We start from the raw sequence: 17,941 nt of genomic DNA on the forward strand, positions 1-17,941 counted from the left end.
TTTTTAAATAAAAATCAGAAAAAAAAATACTGCATTGTGTATTTAAAAGTTGCTAAGAGAATAAATCTTTAAAAAGTTCTCATCACAAGAAAAAATTTTTAGAAAAAAAATTTTTCTAACTATGTATGGTGATGGATATTAACTGGATTTCTTGTGGTGGTCATTTTCCAATATACACAATTATCAAATCATTACATTATGTACCTGAAAGTAATATAATGTTATAAGTCAGTTATACCTCAATCAAAAAATAATAATATTTATACTGACTACATTTTGACTTGGTAATATTTGGCTATATTGGATTAATATTGTGTGTGTGTGTTCTCAATTGCTCAGTCACGTCCAACTCCTTGCAACCCCATGGACTGTAGCCCGCCAGGCTCCTCTATCCATGGGATTTTTCCAGGCAAGAATCCTGGAGTGGGTTGCCATTTCCTTCTCCAGGGGCTCTTCCCGACCCACAGATCGAACCTGCATCTGTTGCATCTCCTGCAGTGGCAGGCAGATTCTTTACCACTGAGCCACCTGAGAAGCCCCAAATAACACATTACTCTCCTTTAATAAATATGTCACTTAAGCATATTTCTTTCACAGGGTAACTGAGTCCAAGTACACTCCTTTCTTCCCCCCTAGGAAGGGATCCTCTGGCCCAGGATGATCTGCTGTGGCTTCCGTGTTAGCCCTGGGCAGCCACGCATGTGCCAAAAGCAACAGCAGTTTAAGGTTGACTCTCTTTGTTCACCATCATCTCCAGACTCCACAGTGGACTCAATAAATATTTACTGAGTATCATTTTACCTCATGGGAAAGGAAAATTTGCCCAAGGATCTTCCAAATCATTCCCAAACTATGACTCTAAGAAAATAGAGGAAGAGTTAGATCTCTTCACGTCCATCTGTTGAGACACCCAAGGCATAAATGTACTCTGAAAACTCCCCAAACTGCCTTTGCCCGTTTCCTCTTCCCTTTAGTTACGCGTGTCTTCATTTTCCACTCCAGCCTACACAGCCGATTCATCCTGTTCGCCCACTAAAATGAAGCGCTCAGAAACCCATCAGGCTGGGCAGTTTCTGGCCATCCTTCTCACGCTTCATCCTGTCCTATGCTCAGGAATTCCCCAAACACACTGGATCTCACCCTCAAGTATCCAACTCACCACCTCTTTCACTTCTGTGGGGGTGTGGGTATGGATGTGGCGGGGGTGGGGGTGGATTTCAATTACATGGAAAGAGAGAAACTGTCATTTTCCCTGTTTCTTTATAAAACTCAGGAAAGGAACTGTTGAGCAGAGAACCAAATTTCAAACAGTCCAGACAGTACCACAAAAAGGCTGCAAATACCCTGAAAAATGCTGCCTTGAGAATTCCATATGTGTTTGTATGAATCTATGTCTGGTTACTGGTAGGAAATGTCTCCCACTGATTGGGAATCAAACTAATTCCCATTCCTCTGCACACAACAGCTGATAGCTGGGGTAAGGGGTCCAGAAGACTGCTGGGTGACAACCAAATGCAAGTGTAGGTTTGAAAACTCACTGCAAGAATCCCAAACACATGAAAACTGACTGTATGTGCCTAACGGTGACAGAACAACGGTAGTGTCAGCAGCACCTGTACAGATGAACCACTTCTGTGTTTCCTATGTAAACTCCTAAATTCTAATGGCAATGACACCAGTAGCAGCACTTGGGTGGAGCAGGAGGCAGAGAGCAACAGTAATGCAGGTGCAGCAGCAGGTACAGCTAGCATCCACTGCACCCTTACTACAGTAAGTACTCTCACTACCTCACCAAACCTTCCCAGCCAGCCAATGCAGCCGGGACCCTCGTTACCCAGGTAACAAGTCTAAGCTGTAACTGATGAAGGCCTCCGCTTATGTGCAAGAGATAATGGGAATTTTTCTTCTGAGAAAGATGGAGGTTCTTCAAACTAGTCTCCCTTTCTGCTTCCCGGTGGTTGGTTTAGCCACAAGTTTGGGGGAGAAACTCTGTGAGGCTCAAGCAAAGCATGTCATTTGACCGTGGTGATTGTTCTACAATGTATACACAGACCAAAGCATCATGTTATACACCGGAAATATATAAAATTCTTATTTGTCAATCACACTGCAATAAAGCTGAAAAAAAGAAAAGAAAAGCAAGCTATCATATTGGTGTGGATATTTAGGCTCTAAAATAGCTACGCCGTGCTACTAGGACAGAAAAAATTCTAGAAGAATGAAAGATACAAAGATATTGAACTTTGACAACATGAGGTATTACAGCTTTTACTGGATAAAGGTAACTGTGTAACGAGGCTGTCCTGTGAAATGCGAAAAGATAAAGGAGGAACTCACTACAGGCCAAGTCGAAACGTGACAGTTAGGAATGACAGACGCCCGTGTGGACACAGCCGTGGAGTTCGGCTGCTGCCCTACACGGTGTTGAGAAACCTAAGTTAGTGCACCTCATTATTTATTCCTTCACCTTGCTGGCCTATCATTACGATGAAGGGAAACATGTTGATAAAGGCAAAGAATGTTCTGGCAACAAAAGTAATGCCTTACCCGTAAATAGCACGTGCTGTCTTTAAATACCTCCCTGTGAGGCATCCCGGAGTTCATCACTGTTCAACCTGCATCTACTCCAAAAGTTCCTCAAGCTAATCCCTGGTGGCTCAGACAGGAAAGAATCTGCCTGCAATGCAGGAGACCAGGGCTCGATCCCCGGGTCAGGAAGATCCCCTGGAGTAGGAAATGGCTACAACTCCAGTATCCTTGCCTAGAGAATCCATGGACAGAGGAGCCTGGTGGGCTAAAGTTCATGGGGTCGCAAAGAGTTGGACACAACTGAGAGACTAACATTTTTAATTTTTCACTTTTGAGAATCACTGGGTTAGTAGATTCAGAAGCCCAGGGTCAAGCCAACATAAGACTCCGATGAGCAAAAAGAGGCTCAGAAGAACCCTACAGAAGAATCTGGCTAGAGTTGGCCTGGGTTGGAATGATGGTTCTGGATCATCTAACCAAGAGATAATCTGGCCCCACTCCCCTTCTGTTCTATGAACCCTCTTGTTTTCCTGCTCATTGTCTTTGAGTCATTTTCTCTTAGTGCAGTGTCTCAAACTAAAAATTCATTTCAAGTCAAAAATTCATTTCATTTCACCCTGCTGGTGCTATGGGCAAAGATGGAATCACAGTGAGAGCCTGGTTACTGAGCACAGGCTTTGGGCTGGGGAATTAAGTCAAGTATTCCTTTGTAATTCACTCAATTATCCTACAACTTAGATAATATTATTATCCACTCACCCCACTTAGTCCTCTGTTGAAATAGAGACTACAGGAATAACTTGCTCAAAGAGAAAAAAAAAGAACTAGTAGCTGGTCAAATTGAAATTTAAGTTAATCCTTCTTACTCAGAAGGTTGAACCCAGAACTCTAGACTTCTTCAACTGTTTACAGCTCTTAACCAGTTTACAATAATAAAAGATTCTTTGCCAAAAAAGCATCAGGGCTTTTTGTCTGGAGAAGGTCAGCATGCAGCAAAAGAAAAAAAACAAAAGAATCAAAATGCTTGGGTTTAAGTGGATTGAAAATAAGAAGAGGTTGAATTTCTTGGCAAGTAAGAAGTCCAGATCTACCCTATAGGCCCTGCTTGTCTGACATAACACTGGCCTTGCCATGCCCTCTTCTTTAGACAGAAGGATGGCCTGGTGAGATTCAGAATGAAGGGGACAATCTGTTATGTCGGGACACCCTAACATGCGACTAAACAGAGGCTGGCTGGTCGCAGTCACCCCGCCCCTCTGTTTTGGAAGATCCCACATTCTACAAACTGTCTGGAATTCATTAAGACAGGAAAACAGGCTGACAGTCGTATTTCAAATTTTATTCAGCACAAGTTCTGTGGAAAACAATTTGGTCATGCGGGCACACTCAAAACCACCATCACTCTGTTTCTCAACCAAATCATTCAGTCAAGTGACTGCAGTGTGCTTCAAGTTTCACACTTTGCAAATCTCTGATAAACTACAGCCCTCTGAGACCTGGGTGAGGGCTCCTTATGGGAGTACAGCCAGGTTAACTCCAAGTCACTCAGAGCTCACATCTGGACAACCCAGCACCCTACCAGGTTTCACTAATGTACATCTGATCACTAACATTCTAGAGGGAATTTTCCTTTTTTTAAAATCAGTATGTGATTATCAATGATCCTCTCTAGCCTGACGATAACAAGCAACACCCTATTTTTTTTTTTTTTTTACAAAATATATTCCAATCCAGGGTATTTTTCCTATGGAGACACAGAACTTATGGTAAAAGCATTAGGGAAGTGTGTGCGCATCAGCATGTCCTGGGGGACTTACTGAAAGACACAGACTGCTGGGACTCCCCAGCCACAGTTTCTGATTCAGAAGGTCGTGGGTAGGGGCTGCGAATATGCATTTCGAACAAGTTACTAAGGGACACTGAAACTGTTGGTCTGGAGGCCATATTTTGAAAATGATTGCACTAAGGTGATGGTGGTAGTGGTGGATGTACTGTTGTTGTTTGGAAATGGGGTGGTGATTTTAATCAGTGAACTGGAATAGGAAGCAATGCAGACAGGTGGGCTTTAGACAATGGATCAGCTCAGGTGGCCCCCACTGGAGTGACAGAAAATTCAAATTAACCACTTCTAATCAGAAAAAAAAAGATATAAAATAAAATAACAGAAAAGACCAAGGATAAACCTAAGCAAAGATAGGCACAACTCGATTCAGAAGCCAAAACCCTCCTACTAGGACCATGGTGATGATAGCTAGCTATCCACCAAAAGTGGGTTCTCCTTTCTAAGTTAGAGGTTTTGCTGCTCAGCTGGGGTCTCTCTTTCCCAGTTCCCACCCCAGCATCCAGACCTAGATATGAAACTGGACCTTGCCAGAGAATCTGAGCAGAAGTGATGCCTGTCACTTTGGGACTGAAGTTATACCTTCTCCTCTTCCTTTCCACCATCAGACACAAAAGATGCCAGGGTTCTAGGCAATGACAGAACCAGAAGATGGAAGGAGCCTGGGTTCTTGATTTGTCACATGGAGGAAAGCTGTCTGCCTACCAGGAACTACTACTTATATGATTATCATCTGCCACTTCGTTATAGCAACTAACATTAACCCAAAATAAGGACTTAGTTTTTCTCTGCCTCCAAGTTAGGGCTTCATTCTAAAACACAACAACCTTCCCAAGTTCAAGATCAATGGAAATAAAAGGAGACTCTCTGTGAGCACCCAAGCAAATCCTGGGATTCATTACATTAGTCTACATGTAACTCCCTGAAACCGATCCCTGTGATACAGAAGCATGGCGAGCCTGTATCAATTTCTCCACCCCAAAGCCATGAAACTCAAGCATGTAGGCTAAGCTGTGGGAAGGGGCTGTTACAAGAATTTGGAAAAGTGATTACAGGCAGGCAAAATAAAAGTGCCCACTAGGGGAAACACATGAGGACAAGGGAGCTGGCTGCCAGTGAAATCTGATTAGAAAGATGACAGGTGTATGAAACCAAGAGTGAGAAAGAGGGGTACCTCGGCCAGCAGAGTGACGTGTATATCACTGACTCCAGAAACAAATCCCAATTAATTGTTCTTGCCATTCAGCCCCTTGCCATTAAAGCGTGCATTTTAGCAACTGCAATACTATGATCAAGTGAACGGCATCAAATTCTCTCATTCACTTCTGAATCAACAGTGATATAAAGCACCCACACGCTATCAATATCGACAGAGTTGCATTTCACGACCCCGTCATTTAGCATTTATACCTCCAGCCTTCATCTAGATAAGATGTGATTAGTGTTTATCTACCTAAACACCAGTGGATAAATGACCATGCCAAGGTGATGCAAGATGTGGTTCCAAAAAGTCTACCCACCGATTGTCCCATACACCACAAGCCAGAGGCCAGTTTCTCTCAAAGGTTACTCTCTAACCATGCTTCTTTGGAGCAAACGGGCAAACTTTTATTTGGAATGTCACCAGGAATCATGCCAGCTGTTTATATTTTTAGAGACTCTTTTACATAAGCTATTGTAAACTCTACCTTGAAAAATGAACAGACTTTTCAAGAATACATAGTTGGTGTCATCCTTTTCCCTTAAAAGGAAATGATCCTAACTGGCCAATACTATTTTAATGTTTATTCACAGTCATTATGCTTATTCACAGTCATTCTCTGCCCCAAGTATTATAAATTTGTTGCAAAAGGTTCTATTGGCTGAGATGCCAATTTTCTCAAGTTATGCAGTTATTTGAGACTTATGAGTTATTTGAGTTTGAGTTATTTCTCAAGTTATTTGCAGTTTACACAGAGCAATCTGACCCCGAAATAATACCTTTTCATTTACTGCTAAAAGATTTCAAATGCAAAAAAAAATTAAACAGAAGTATACTCAGTCCTTTTGACAGAGAAGGGATTGTTACAATATTGGAGTGCCTGTGAATACCACCTCCAACTGTTTGGGACAGGTTCAGGCAAGAGGAACAAGGTGGCCACATCTCACTGAGGTGCCCAGGTAGGCTTTATAGGGATTGCGCTAGGTTCCAAGTTAAACAGGAAAATCATCCTTATGTTTTCTGTGTGCTTTTCCCTTCATCAAGTTTCCAATCTCCAGTTAAAAAATTAATGTATGTTTTTTAGAACCAGTTAATATTCAGGAACGTATCACAGAAAAGGTACCAAAGTAAGTACAGCATTCCTGTCTATTTTATCCTGATCTGATATACAACCTCAACCACTGGGCTCAATAACATTTCTCTGCCTCAAATCTTCTTCCAGTGGAAGCCAGTTAAGCTTCCCAGAAAGAAAACCTATCCTACAAAAGCTACACATGGTCCCATCAGTGGGGACGACCACCCTTCCCATCGGCTCTTGACCTTGCGGGAAAGTAGGGGAATGTGTGTGAATGTGTCAGCAAGTTCTCCCACTCGGGGGTGGGGGTGGCAAGGGCGCAGGCCACAGAAGCCTTCCTGAAATTGCTCAATAGCCCACAATTTTCTTATAGAAAGACACCATTCTACCAGTGCCTTCCCTAAAATTTCAATTTACCACGTTCGGATTTAAAACATTTGCTCCCACGCAACCCAAGACCCTTTTCCCGTGGACACCTGAATCAAAGAACACAGCTACTGTAATTTGAATGCTTTGAAGATTTCTTTCGTAAAGGAGTGAATTAAAACATGCCATTGCCTATGGATGTCAACTCTGATGGAAGCTGGAAGTGGTGCGTGGGAGGAGAGGCTTCTTCTTTTACTTTCTGCACGAACACTGACATTTTCACATCAGTGTAGACAGGAAGCATGTGACCCAGGGGCTGAAAACAGCCCTGGGAGTCAGGAGTTCTACGTGGGTCATTTCTTTGTGGTGTGCGTGTGTATTTGCTAAAATCAATCTCAGGCTTTACTTTTTAATCCTAGGTGACATGGCCCTCTCCTTTGCACCAAAATGCAGCCAAAAACTGTTCCTAAACATAAAGGAAGTATGGCCAGACCAGAATGATTTCAATGCAACAAAAGTGAAATGAGCAAGGGGACAATTCAAGTAAGACGATCCTGGAAGAAAGGAAGGATAATAAAAATACCAAGACCCATCTCCATGTTTAGTCCAGGGGTAGATTTGTAAAGACAAGCATAAATCTCTGACTCCCTGGACATTAGAAAAACATTTAAGACTTAGTTATAAACACTTATTTATGGTGAAGATGAATGCCTGCATGTCTTTCTCCATTGTTCATATATTACCTCTTTTCATGCATTACCTTTCATCTTCACAGCAGCCTTGCAAGGTAGTTTTCACTCCATCTTACAGAGGAGGGAACTCAGACCCAGAGAGGTTGGTGAGCTTGTCCAAAGTCACACAGCTAGCGAATGGCAGCACCAAGATCTGCACTTTTAACTCAGACATTTGGTGCCTGCAAATCACTTCCTCTATGAGGTCATTTCTAAAGACCCATCCAATAAAGCACTTCTTTCCCAGGCACTCTATATCAATAACATTCTATTTCGTTTTCCTAGCATGAAAACTTGTCTTATTCATCTATTTGCATCATTATCAGCTTATACCCCCCACCTCCAAGATGAGAGCACCATGCTAGCAGGGACCTAGTCTGTCTGATTCTACTTTTGATTCCCTACACCAGCAAAGAGCTGTCATACGATAAGCACTTAATAAATAAGTGTTGTAAAGAAGGGGAGAAATGAGGTAGGTACAGGAAAGAAAAAAAACAAACAATTCCATGTCCCTCTGACCCCAAAGTTATACTGCCTTTGCTGAAAGCGACCGAGTGACGTTTGAGAAATGACCTGGGGAGGACAACAGGGGCTCACGACTTTGGGGTATCATTTACTTCCTGGTGAGTCTTTCTCTCACCATGTCTCCACTTCCTGAAGCACTGCATTCCTCTCAGCCTGCCCTGGTTCAACCTCTGTGCGAACACTCCAAAGGTGTATGTCTTTAACCTTCACAGCATGCATGAAAGGCCACAGGAAGGAGGATGCAGCAAAGAAAGAAGGTGGCCGTGTTTAAGACCAGACCTAGAGACACAAGCAGCCTGGTCCCCAGTCCTTCGGAACAGAAATAGGGTGTGGGTGTTTCAACAGAGATCCCAGATCTGCCCGCTGGTCCTCTCGCCCTCAGCTGGCTCAGGAAAGATACAGCCTTCATGGCTTGCTGTGATTCCTTGCCCTCAAGTACACACTGTTCACCAGACTCACAAAAACCTCCTTATAAACTCTACATTTGTCTTTACAATATGAAAAGCTTGGGCAACTACAGTGACTATCTCCGACCCGCCTTCCTGACTGTTTTCTCCAAATAATGCATATTTGGAGATGAGTCAAACATATTTTTATAATTTACTTTGATGAGACAGACCTAACAGCAAAGTACATTTTATACTTAAAACACACACACAAAACAAATGAAACTCTTGCTTACCGTCCGTGAAAAATGACCAAAAAAAAAAATTTAGCCAAATTTTTCTCCTATTATTTATCCTAATACTGCCAGTTCTGAAACAAAGCAGTTGGAAGGGGAAATTTAGTAACTTTGATTTGTCCCAAGATACATTTTTTTACACTGAGGTCCTATTCCTGACAGTAAGCACATGTGACCTGTTCTAAAAAAAGGATATTTTCCACTTCTTGCACAACTGGAGCAGATATAAACATCAGCCTGTGCAAACGGCACTGCAGAACTCAAAGGGAATTAAACACACACACACATACACACACTTAAATAATTCTATAAATAGCAGTACTCGGGAAAAGGAAATCTCCAATAACACACAAAACCAACACTTAGAATCCCACTTTAATCAAGTTTTCCATCTAATCATACCATACAAGCAATTTGCATAATAAGATCTGAACATCTGCCAGGTTAACGTACTTCAATCTTGTCTATTTTGCTTCAGATACATAATTCTGCACTTGCTTTAGTGCTGTGATGAGGAGGGGGGAAATTGCAATCATGGTAAAATAGAAGAGAAGAAATTAATATTACTAGCATGTGCTAGGCACGCTACAAAGCACATTTACACATGTTATCTCCGTTTTAAAACTTCCACCAATCCTAAGAAGACACTTCTATAGATTCCACTTCACAGGTAAAGAAATTAAGAGTCCAGGAGGCTAAGAGTCTAGTTGTGAACACACACACATCAGTTAAGTAGCAAAGCCACGGGCACTGTGCTTAATTAAGCATGGCTACTTCTGAACCTGTCTATGTGGATCCAGTCTCTGCCACCCCAGGTGCCCACAGAGCAAGAGAAAGAGCTGGGACTCTGGTGACAAGTATAAAGGCAGGAATGTATCTGGGGGTGCAGTGGTTAAGACTCCATGCTTCCAATGCAGAGGGTGCAAGTTTAATCCCTGAACGGGGAGCTAAGATGGAAGCAATATTATAACAAATTCATTAAAGACTTTAAAAATGGTTCATAGCAAAAAAAAAAAAAAAAAAAAGATCATGCCTTCCAAGGCATGTAACATTTTATTTAATGTTATAAATAACTATGCTTTGAGTATTGCTTGACATTCAATGCCAAAATTGAATACCCTTATTTACTGACAAAACTCCACCCCAGTTTCCCTTCCTCTATTACATTCCCATGGCTCATGCCCCTGGTTATCACACTCCGTCCTGTATGTTTGGCTGGATCTGTGTGTTCCCTTCCCTCCCGCTGCAGAGGTGAGTTTTGGAGAAGACGCAGCACAGGCAGGCCCCATGCCTTTCACAGGGCAGCCCAGAGTAGGGCACTGGAGCCCAGGACCAGAGCCAGAACCAGGCCCACCTAATCGTGATGCCTTGGTTTCCTTCTCTGTAAAATGTCAACAGCAAAAATACAAGCACCCAAGGTAGAAGTGAGACTTAACTGAGTTAACAGAAGTAAAATACCCAGAATCATTCCTGGCATGTAGTAAGGACTGCATGTTACTTGTTTTTAAAATTATAATCCACAACATTATTGTTCTTATTTATTATTATCATCTCAAGCAGTTAGTGCAAGTTAACACATGTAAAACCACTTAGGACAGGGGCTGGCACACAGTGCGGCCTCAGTAAATGTTAACAGCGTTCATTGGTATGAATTCGCAGGTACTCAACAGATATGTGTAGAATATGAATCTGTATGTATGTGATGATGCCACCGATGTTCTGTTTTTGTTTTTTTCTTAAACCAGCATAAAGAAACTGTTAAGGACTGCATCAAAATTATAAAACACAAAAGATTTATCTGCAGCACCTCATTAGGAGGAAAAGCAAAAAGATTTTACTAAACTTGGGATAATTTTATTGCATAACAACGCTGGCCCTTAGAGAAGAAAGCCAGAGTCAACCAAATGCAAACACATTCTGGAAGGTCAGGACTCACTGCTAAGTAATAGAGAAATAACAAGAACATCTGCTAACATTTACTGAGCACTAAATATGTGCCCAGCATCATGCTAATACTTTTCCATAGTCAATGTCACAATTAATGTCCTTAAGACCCTTAGGAGGCAGGCCCCTCAGTTGCCAGATGAAGAAACTGAGGTTAGAGGTCACCCAGCCTCCCCAAGGTCACTTAGCTTGTTAGGGACAGAAATGACAGAACAATCCTCTTAAATCTCCATGTAAAGTAATTCTCTACAGATTAGACAGAAAGAAAAATCAAGAAAACTTTCCAAAATCAATAAAAGATGGACAGTTCAGTCTTGCCAAGAATGAACAATCATTCATTTCATTTTATAAAGGAAAGGGTATTTTTAATAGGAAGATATGGGTGCATGCAAGGTTGCTTCAGTTGTATCTGACTCTTTGTGACCCTAGGAACTGTAGACCCCCGGGCTCCTCTGTCCATGGGCTTCTCCAGGGAAGAATACCAGAGTGGGTTGCCATGCCCTCTTCCAGGGGATCTTCCTGACCCTGGGATTGAATCTCTTATGTCTCCTGCCTTGGCAGGCCGGTTCTTTACTACTAGTGCCATCTGGGAAGCCCAGGAAAAATCTCAGAATAAATCCAAGAAATGGCAGTGGCTTTACATGGAAATTCATGCATGTGAGCATGAGTTGGACACAACCATCTTTTCTTTCTCATCTGAATACAAATCTGCAACAATTTCACACACCTCTCTCTGAATCAGCATCTGGGAACCATTGCTCTATCTCATCCTGCCAATATAAACCTAATACTCACTTTCATTCCCATTTCTAATTTGTGGGAAGTTAAAGAACCATTATCTAAACCATTATTAAAACTTTGAGAAGAGGAGAAACTGGAATTAGATTAAATCAATTCTGAAGTCTGTCCAGGAAAAGGGCATTAGCAGCTACAAAGCCACAGAATTTAGCACCAAGTAAATGAAACAAAAGAACTATGAACCTGAAAGATGCTAACATATTAAAAAAAATCTTTTTCGGGACCTAAAGCCCTACAGAGAGTCCCTTCCCGGAGAGGGACCCATTCAGTGGTTCCACATCTGACCCTGACCTGACTGTGCTCGTGTGTGCTATCTGGGTTCACGCTCTCATACTTGGCACCTTTCCTCTGCCACCCACCATTCACGGCTCATTTCCAGGAGAATACACCAAGGTTTCAAAAACCTTTGGGGAGGAACCAAACTGCAAACATTTCTTCAGGAGACCCTTTACTCTTGTGTGTGTCTCTCTAGGACACAGCTTCTCCAGTCGTCGTGACCAAAGTGGGGTTCCATCACCTAAATCCATTGGCTTCACATTCCTAAAGTCTAGGAGGTCTGGGTTAGGAATGAAACTGTCTTTCCTCATCAAACACTTGCACATCTAAGCCTAATCCAAATGAAGAATATATAAACTCCTCTTTGGAGACAGCACGGTGGATACCTGTTTTAAAAGGAAGGCAGCCTTAAATGCAAAAACCAGAATCAAATAGCCCATCCAGAATTAAATACAAAGGGAGAAAACAACACATAGTCAAACAACAAAACACTATTGTGCCAGGCATTGTTCTAGGCCTTTTCATCTGCAACAGGGGTGAGTCTGTGTCCCATGGACATTTGGTGGTGTCTGGACATATTTTTGGATGTCACAACTTGAGGAGGGATGCTATGGCCTTGAGCAGGTAAGCCTGCGATGCTGTTAAACATCCTGCAACGCCCAGGACAGCCCCCACAGCAAAGACCTATCCAGTCCAAAGTGTCAACAGCACTGATGATGAAACTCTGTTCTAGGTTCTGGGGGCACCACAGTAAACCAGGAAGACCCAGAAATTCCTGTCCCCTTGGACCCTGCAATTTAGTACAGAGAAACATAGCATAATTGAAACCCATTAGAAAATGATAGACTAGGTCATAATGCAAGTACTGTGGGAAAAACTGAGCAGAGCAAGGGACACAGAGTTTAGAAGGAGAGCCACAGCACAGGGCATGCTCAAGGCAGGAATGACATTTAAGGGAAGACATGAAGTCGGCTGGGGAGGGAATGAACGCTACTGCTCTCTGGACAAAGACAGAAAGTGCACTTGCTGGCCCCAGCAAGTGCAGCTTACAAAGGGCCAGAGGTGGAGAGGTCTGGAGTGTTCCGGGAATGGTGAGGAGGCTGGCTATAGCAGAGGGAGCCAGGAGAGCAGCAACAAGAGACACACACAGTCAGCGCTGACAGGGAGCCCGCCCATAAAGTGGTCTGCGTTGGACCACTTCAAGGGTCTCGAGTTCTACTGATACCAGGGAGGGTTCTGAAGAGAGAACATGATGTGATACATTTACCATGAGGTTTCTCAACCTCAGCAGTAACAATCTGGGGACAGATAATTCTTCATTTGAGACTGTCCTGAGCACTGGAGAATGCTCAGCAGCATTTCCACTCTCTACTTACTAGAGGCCAGTAGTAACTCTCATCCATTGTACCAAAAATGTCTCCAGACGTTGCTGAATGACCCCTGAGTGGGGCAAGCCACCATTCAGGTTGAAAACCAGTTTTAACATAGATATTGTGGCTCCTGTGTTGAAAAATCCACTGAGAGTCAGCAAGGATAAAGGCAGGAGAACAGGTAAGAGATAATTAGCCAGGGAGGCCAGGTGGCAGTCTGAACCAAAGTGGGAGCAGAGGAGTTGATGACAAGTAGGCAGATTCTAGGGGCATCCCTGGTGGCTCAGACAGTAAAGAATCTGGCTGTAATCCAAGAGACCCACGTTAGATCCCTGGGTTGGGAAGAGCCCCTGGAGAAGGGAATGGCAATCCACGCCAGTATTCTTGTCTGGAGAATCCAAGGGACAGAGGAGCCTGGCAGGCTACAGTCTATGGGGTCACAAAGAGTTGGACACAACTGAGCAATTAACAGTTTCTTTTTTAGGAGGATTCTAGACATATCTTCAACTCCAAAAGACAATCCAGAAAATACAACTGATAGACAAGGCAGTTGCAGCCATCTTCCCCTTCTGATTTCAACTTTTTCCAACCAAGATTACAAGAAGGGAGGTCCCAGTCAAAGACTTAAGACAAAAAGCCACAAGGAGGGGGCCCTGAACATGCAGCCCTTGCAAAGTCACACAACAGATGTCGATGACAATACATCAGACAACTGTGGAAAACTGTACTATAGGGAAATTTTGCCAACCCCATATATTTATTCACAGATTTTATTTCACTGGTTTATTTCAAAGAGCATGTGTCTGCTCCACAGACAAGTTTTACAACTTTTTTCATTTAGCCTTCCTCTGTGCACCGGTTCCATCCTGCACCTGTTTCCAGCTTCAGCGTGTGAAACCAGCGCTTCCCACATCCCCGAAATTTTCTTTACACGTGCAAGCTAGCTCCTGAGGATGCTCAACCCTTGCAAGTCTTTTTTTTTTTTTTTTGCCGACTCTTGAAAAAGAACAGGCCCCAAATCCTCCAACGTGAGTTTCATGGCATTCATTTGGGTTTTTCCAGATGGTATTTTCCTCACTCTCTCAAATTTATTTAATGTTATGTATCAGCTACCATCAAAAATGTTCCAAACAGTCCGGTTAATTCATGTCTTTCAGGACTACACACACACACACACACACACACACACACTCTCCCTCCCTCATTCTGGCCATGTAAGCATTTGCTTATAGAAGCAAAAGCAGAGACTGCTCGGTAAAACACTGGTCCCTTCAGCCGAATACAGATAAAGCCCCAATGAGCATAACCAACAATACCCTTTACACACTATTACTCCACATCCCCAACCCCCAACACACACAATCTAGGCTCACACACAAAACAGCCATTATGAAGAGAAACCACCAACTAAAGGCTGGTTTTAGGCAACTAACTACATAGGAGGTTTCCTTCCAATCTCCCTGAAGCATCTGCCAAGAGGCTGCTTCAGCCACCCAGTCGGTGTGCTCTTAGCAGTTCTTCCCCAAAGTGGATTCAGTTTGACACAGCCCTGAAGGAAACGAACCTAAACTGCACAAGTACCAATCCCCCATGCCCCAGCAGCTGTGATCACACGCCTTCACTCCGGATTCAGTCCTTCCTTCACCATGATTTCTGGGCCCTCTCCCCCCATAGCCAGGCCCCTTCACCCAAACACTATTGACAGTGAGGGGCCGGCAGGAAGGTTTGAGACGGATGAAGAAGCACTGCTGAAGCTTCCAGTTCCAGCCTCATGCTACCTCACAACTGAGGGGTGGAACTAAACCCTCTCTACTCTCAGCGCCTCAACTGACCTGGAAATGTCCTGAGTGGCCACAGGACAGAGAGGAAGAAGACACCTAATCTGCTCCAAGGGACAAGTGGGAGTGGAGGCAGCGTAAGCAGTGGGCACTAGGGGTGATGCGACGCCAGACCAGCAGGTGTCTTCACTCTCCTCCCAAACAGTTTTAGAAGTGCCCGGAGAATGAAAGACGTGTCCCGGCCCAACAGCGGTCACTCGCCAAATCTCCGTCTCAAAGTTGTTTTTTTTTTTCCCTCCAGGCCTGTATTTGAATGGGACCCCAAAGCCCGGGAGTTCCACCTGGACGAGGAGACACGCCCCACCCCACCTCGCACCCCGCCCCTCTCGCACAGGGGTGCCGCGGCCGGGAAGGTCAGGGGCGGGGCTCGGGAAACCTCACCTGGAGGCGGCCCGAGGTCGGCTTTCCCAAAGGGGCCCGACTCCTAAGCGGCCAACAACACATGAGCTAACTGCTTGCCTGTAAGGTCGCGCTCGATCCACCGTAAGCTCTCCTCCCCCAAGTTCTCAGGCCGCTGGGATTTTCAGAAAAGGGGTTCACTCGAAACTCACCAGCGCGTCCCGGCCCGGCGCTCCTTCTCCCCCTCCTCCGCGTCGGGGCACTCCCCAGCCCCCACCCGCTCTCCGCAGCTGGTATCCCCAACTGAGGGGTCCCGTCGCCCTCGCGGGCTGTCCGGGGCTGCCCGCCGCGCCCCCAAAATGCGCTCGGGCGGAGACCCTCATTGGTGCACCCGTCCGGCCGGCACGACCCCCAACTGCGGGGGTCAGTTCGCCCTCTGCCCCGGGGCAAGGGCACGGGGTCCTTGTCCCAGAGTCCGAGCCAGCTGCTTTCCTCGCCTCAGAGTGGGAGGCAACCGGTCCCCCAGGTGCGGGCTGCGCCTCCCTCCAGCTGTCACCACTCACCTGCTCTTCAAAGGTTGACTTTTGAGTTCGTAATAGGTTTTGGGCTCTTCATGAAACTCCTCCCCGACTTCGAAATCCGGCACGATCCCCGATTCCGACTGCATGGCTCCAGCTTCCCGTCCTCGCACTGCTCCAAACTGAGAACCGAGCCCGGGGTCGGAGGGGAGGTGGCGGGGCCTGGGTCCCCCGAGCGGTGTGCCCCCAAGCCGTGCAGAGCTCAGCCCGCTGGCCCGCGCGCGGCCGCCCGCCCCGGCGCCGGGAGTTTACACTCGAACAGGGACGGGAGGGGCGGCTGCCCGGCGCCGTCTGGGATCTGTAGTCAACAGCCGGGCCGAGTATACCCGACTTGCCAGAGGAGCCGCTCGACACAAAACTACAATTCCCAGAAGGCTAAGCGAGGGCAGAGGCAACGTGGTAGACACCGCTAGTGCAACTCCTGTTTGGATTCATTGTCAATGTCAGCAGCTCCTCTCCCTTCTCTCTCTCCACTAGCTTCAAGGGTACAGACTTGACCATTTAATATTAATAAGAATGGACTCAGCTTTGTTCTCCTACCATCACTCCTCCTCCAAGCTCACACATTCGCGAGGGCACGCCAAGTCCTTATTAAAAAAAAAAAAATAGTAAAGGGTTTTGGCACTAGAAAGTTTCAGCCTTCAAGTCTCTCTTAAATAGACTTTATATCAGGCTACATGTATTACAGCGCTGCTGCGACAAATCAACTTGTCCTCGATTTGGAACTGCGTGGAGGAACTTTCCTTCACTCTGTAAGTAAAATAGTACTGTTCTTGTGCGTCCCTTTCCTGTAACTAACTCAGTCAGGGCTTTTACAATACTCTTCATCCAGCTGAATGACTCTCTCCTTTATCCAATTAGCCACTTCTAATCCAAAGCGGCACTTGAAAGGTGCAGTTAATTTTAAAAGGCACAAAGTTACAAAACAGCATCGTCACTGTCTGCTTTTAATTTCTCAGTTGGCTGGGACTTCAAATGAAGTTGTCCTAACTTTACAGGAGTGAAGCTGTGGGGCACATAAAATGTACAAGTGTCAACTCCCCCCACCCCCACCACAGCTTCCCGGCACTCAGTTAGGTAACAGATTAACAGACACTGTTATGGCTCATTTGAACTTCCAGTCTTTCCCTCTGATTAGTTCCAGTAGGGTATTTTTCTTTCTTTTAAAAGTGTTTGGAGGTATCAGGGAGGAAGTAGAGAGTTAGAGGGTGGCTTTTAAAGTTCTAAAACCCACAGTTGAAATCCCGAGTCCTTCTCTAAAGTGCTGTGTAATCGTGAGCTTGTCACTTGATTCCTAGAAGCCTTAATTTCTTCATCTATAAAAAAGGAGATTGCAAAATCTGTTTTTTGAAGATGTTTCGAGGTCAAATGCAACAGAATGATCTGTAATCTATAAAAATGCTGCTCAATGGTCATTGTTTTATTTGCCAGATCTTGAAGATATTTCTTAGACTAACACTTCATTTGTGAGTTTGTCCTTTCAAAAGTAATAAATGATCATCCTGCGAGAAAATTCTAAGGAGGCTAGACTAATGACCGGTACCTCCCAGGAGCTGGTTGTTTGCTATTTCGCCTTGGATGAAACATCACATTAGGTCCATACCAGGAAAATATTACAGAACCTGAACACTCCCGTGGAAAATAGGCTTTTTGTGCTCATGAAATAGGATCCCAGATTCCATGATAGATACTAGTAGAAATTAGACATTAAAAGTTAAAAAAAAAAAAAGTTATTCTCTGCCAGAAAGAAGAGGAAATGTAAAACATGCAAGAAACACTGAGACTATACTTGTGGTCTCATCTTGTTTCTCAACTATAGGTGACTGGAATATGGACTTCCCTGTAGCTC

At 44.4% G+C, this 17,941-nt stretch overlaps 1 protein-coding gene across 5 annotated transcripts in view; it reads right to left on the minus strand.

Annotated features, from left to right (window-relative positions):
- The window catches only part of MITF (melanocyte inducing transcription factor), a 228,783-nt gene extending 212,438 nt beyond the window's left edge, over positions 1-16,345 (minus strand). For 2 of the 5 annotated variants that reach the window (XM_019984618.2, XM_019984613.2), the window contains exon 1: positions 16,078-16,344. In XM_019984618.2, coding sequence (XP_019840177.1) covers positions 16,078-16,181 — 104 coding nt within the window. In that variant the 5' untranslated portion in view covers positions 16,182-16,344. Of the gene's footprint in view, positions 1-16,077 lie in introns of all 5 variants that reach the window. The other 3 variants (XM_070776328.1, XM_019984616.2, XM_019984614.2) reach the window with 2 other exon arrangements.
- Positions 16,346-17,941: the final 1,596 nt, after the last annotated feature.

This window comes from Bos indicus, chromosome 22 (genome assembly GCF_029378745.1).
Source record: "Bos indicus isolate NIAB-ARS_2022 breed Sahiwal x Tharparkar chromosome 22, NIAB-ARS_B.indTharparkar_mat_pri_1.0, whole genome shotgun sequence".
In the NCBI taxonomy this organism is placed as follows: Eukaryota; Metazoa; Chordata; class Mammalia; order Artiodactyla; family Bovidae; genus Bos; species Bos indicus.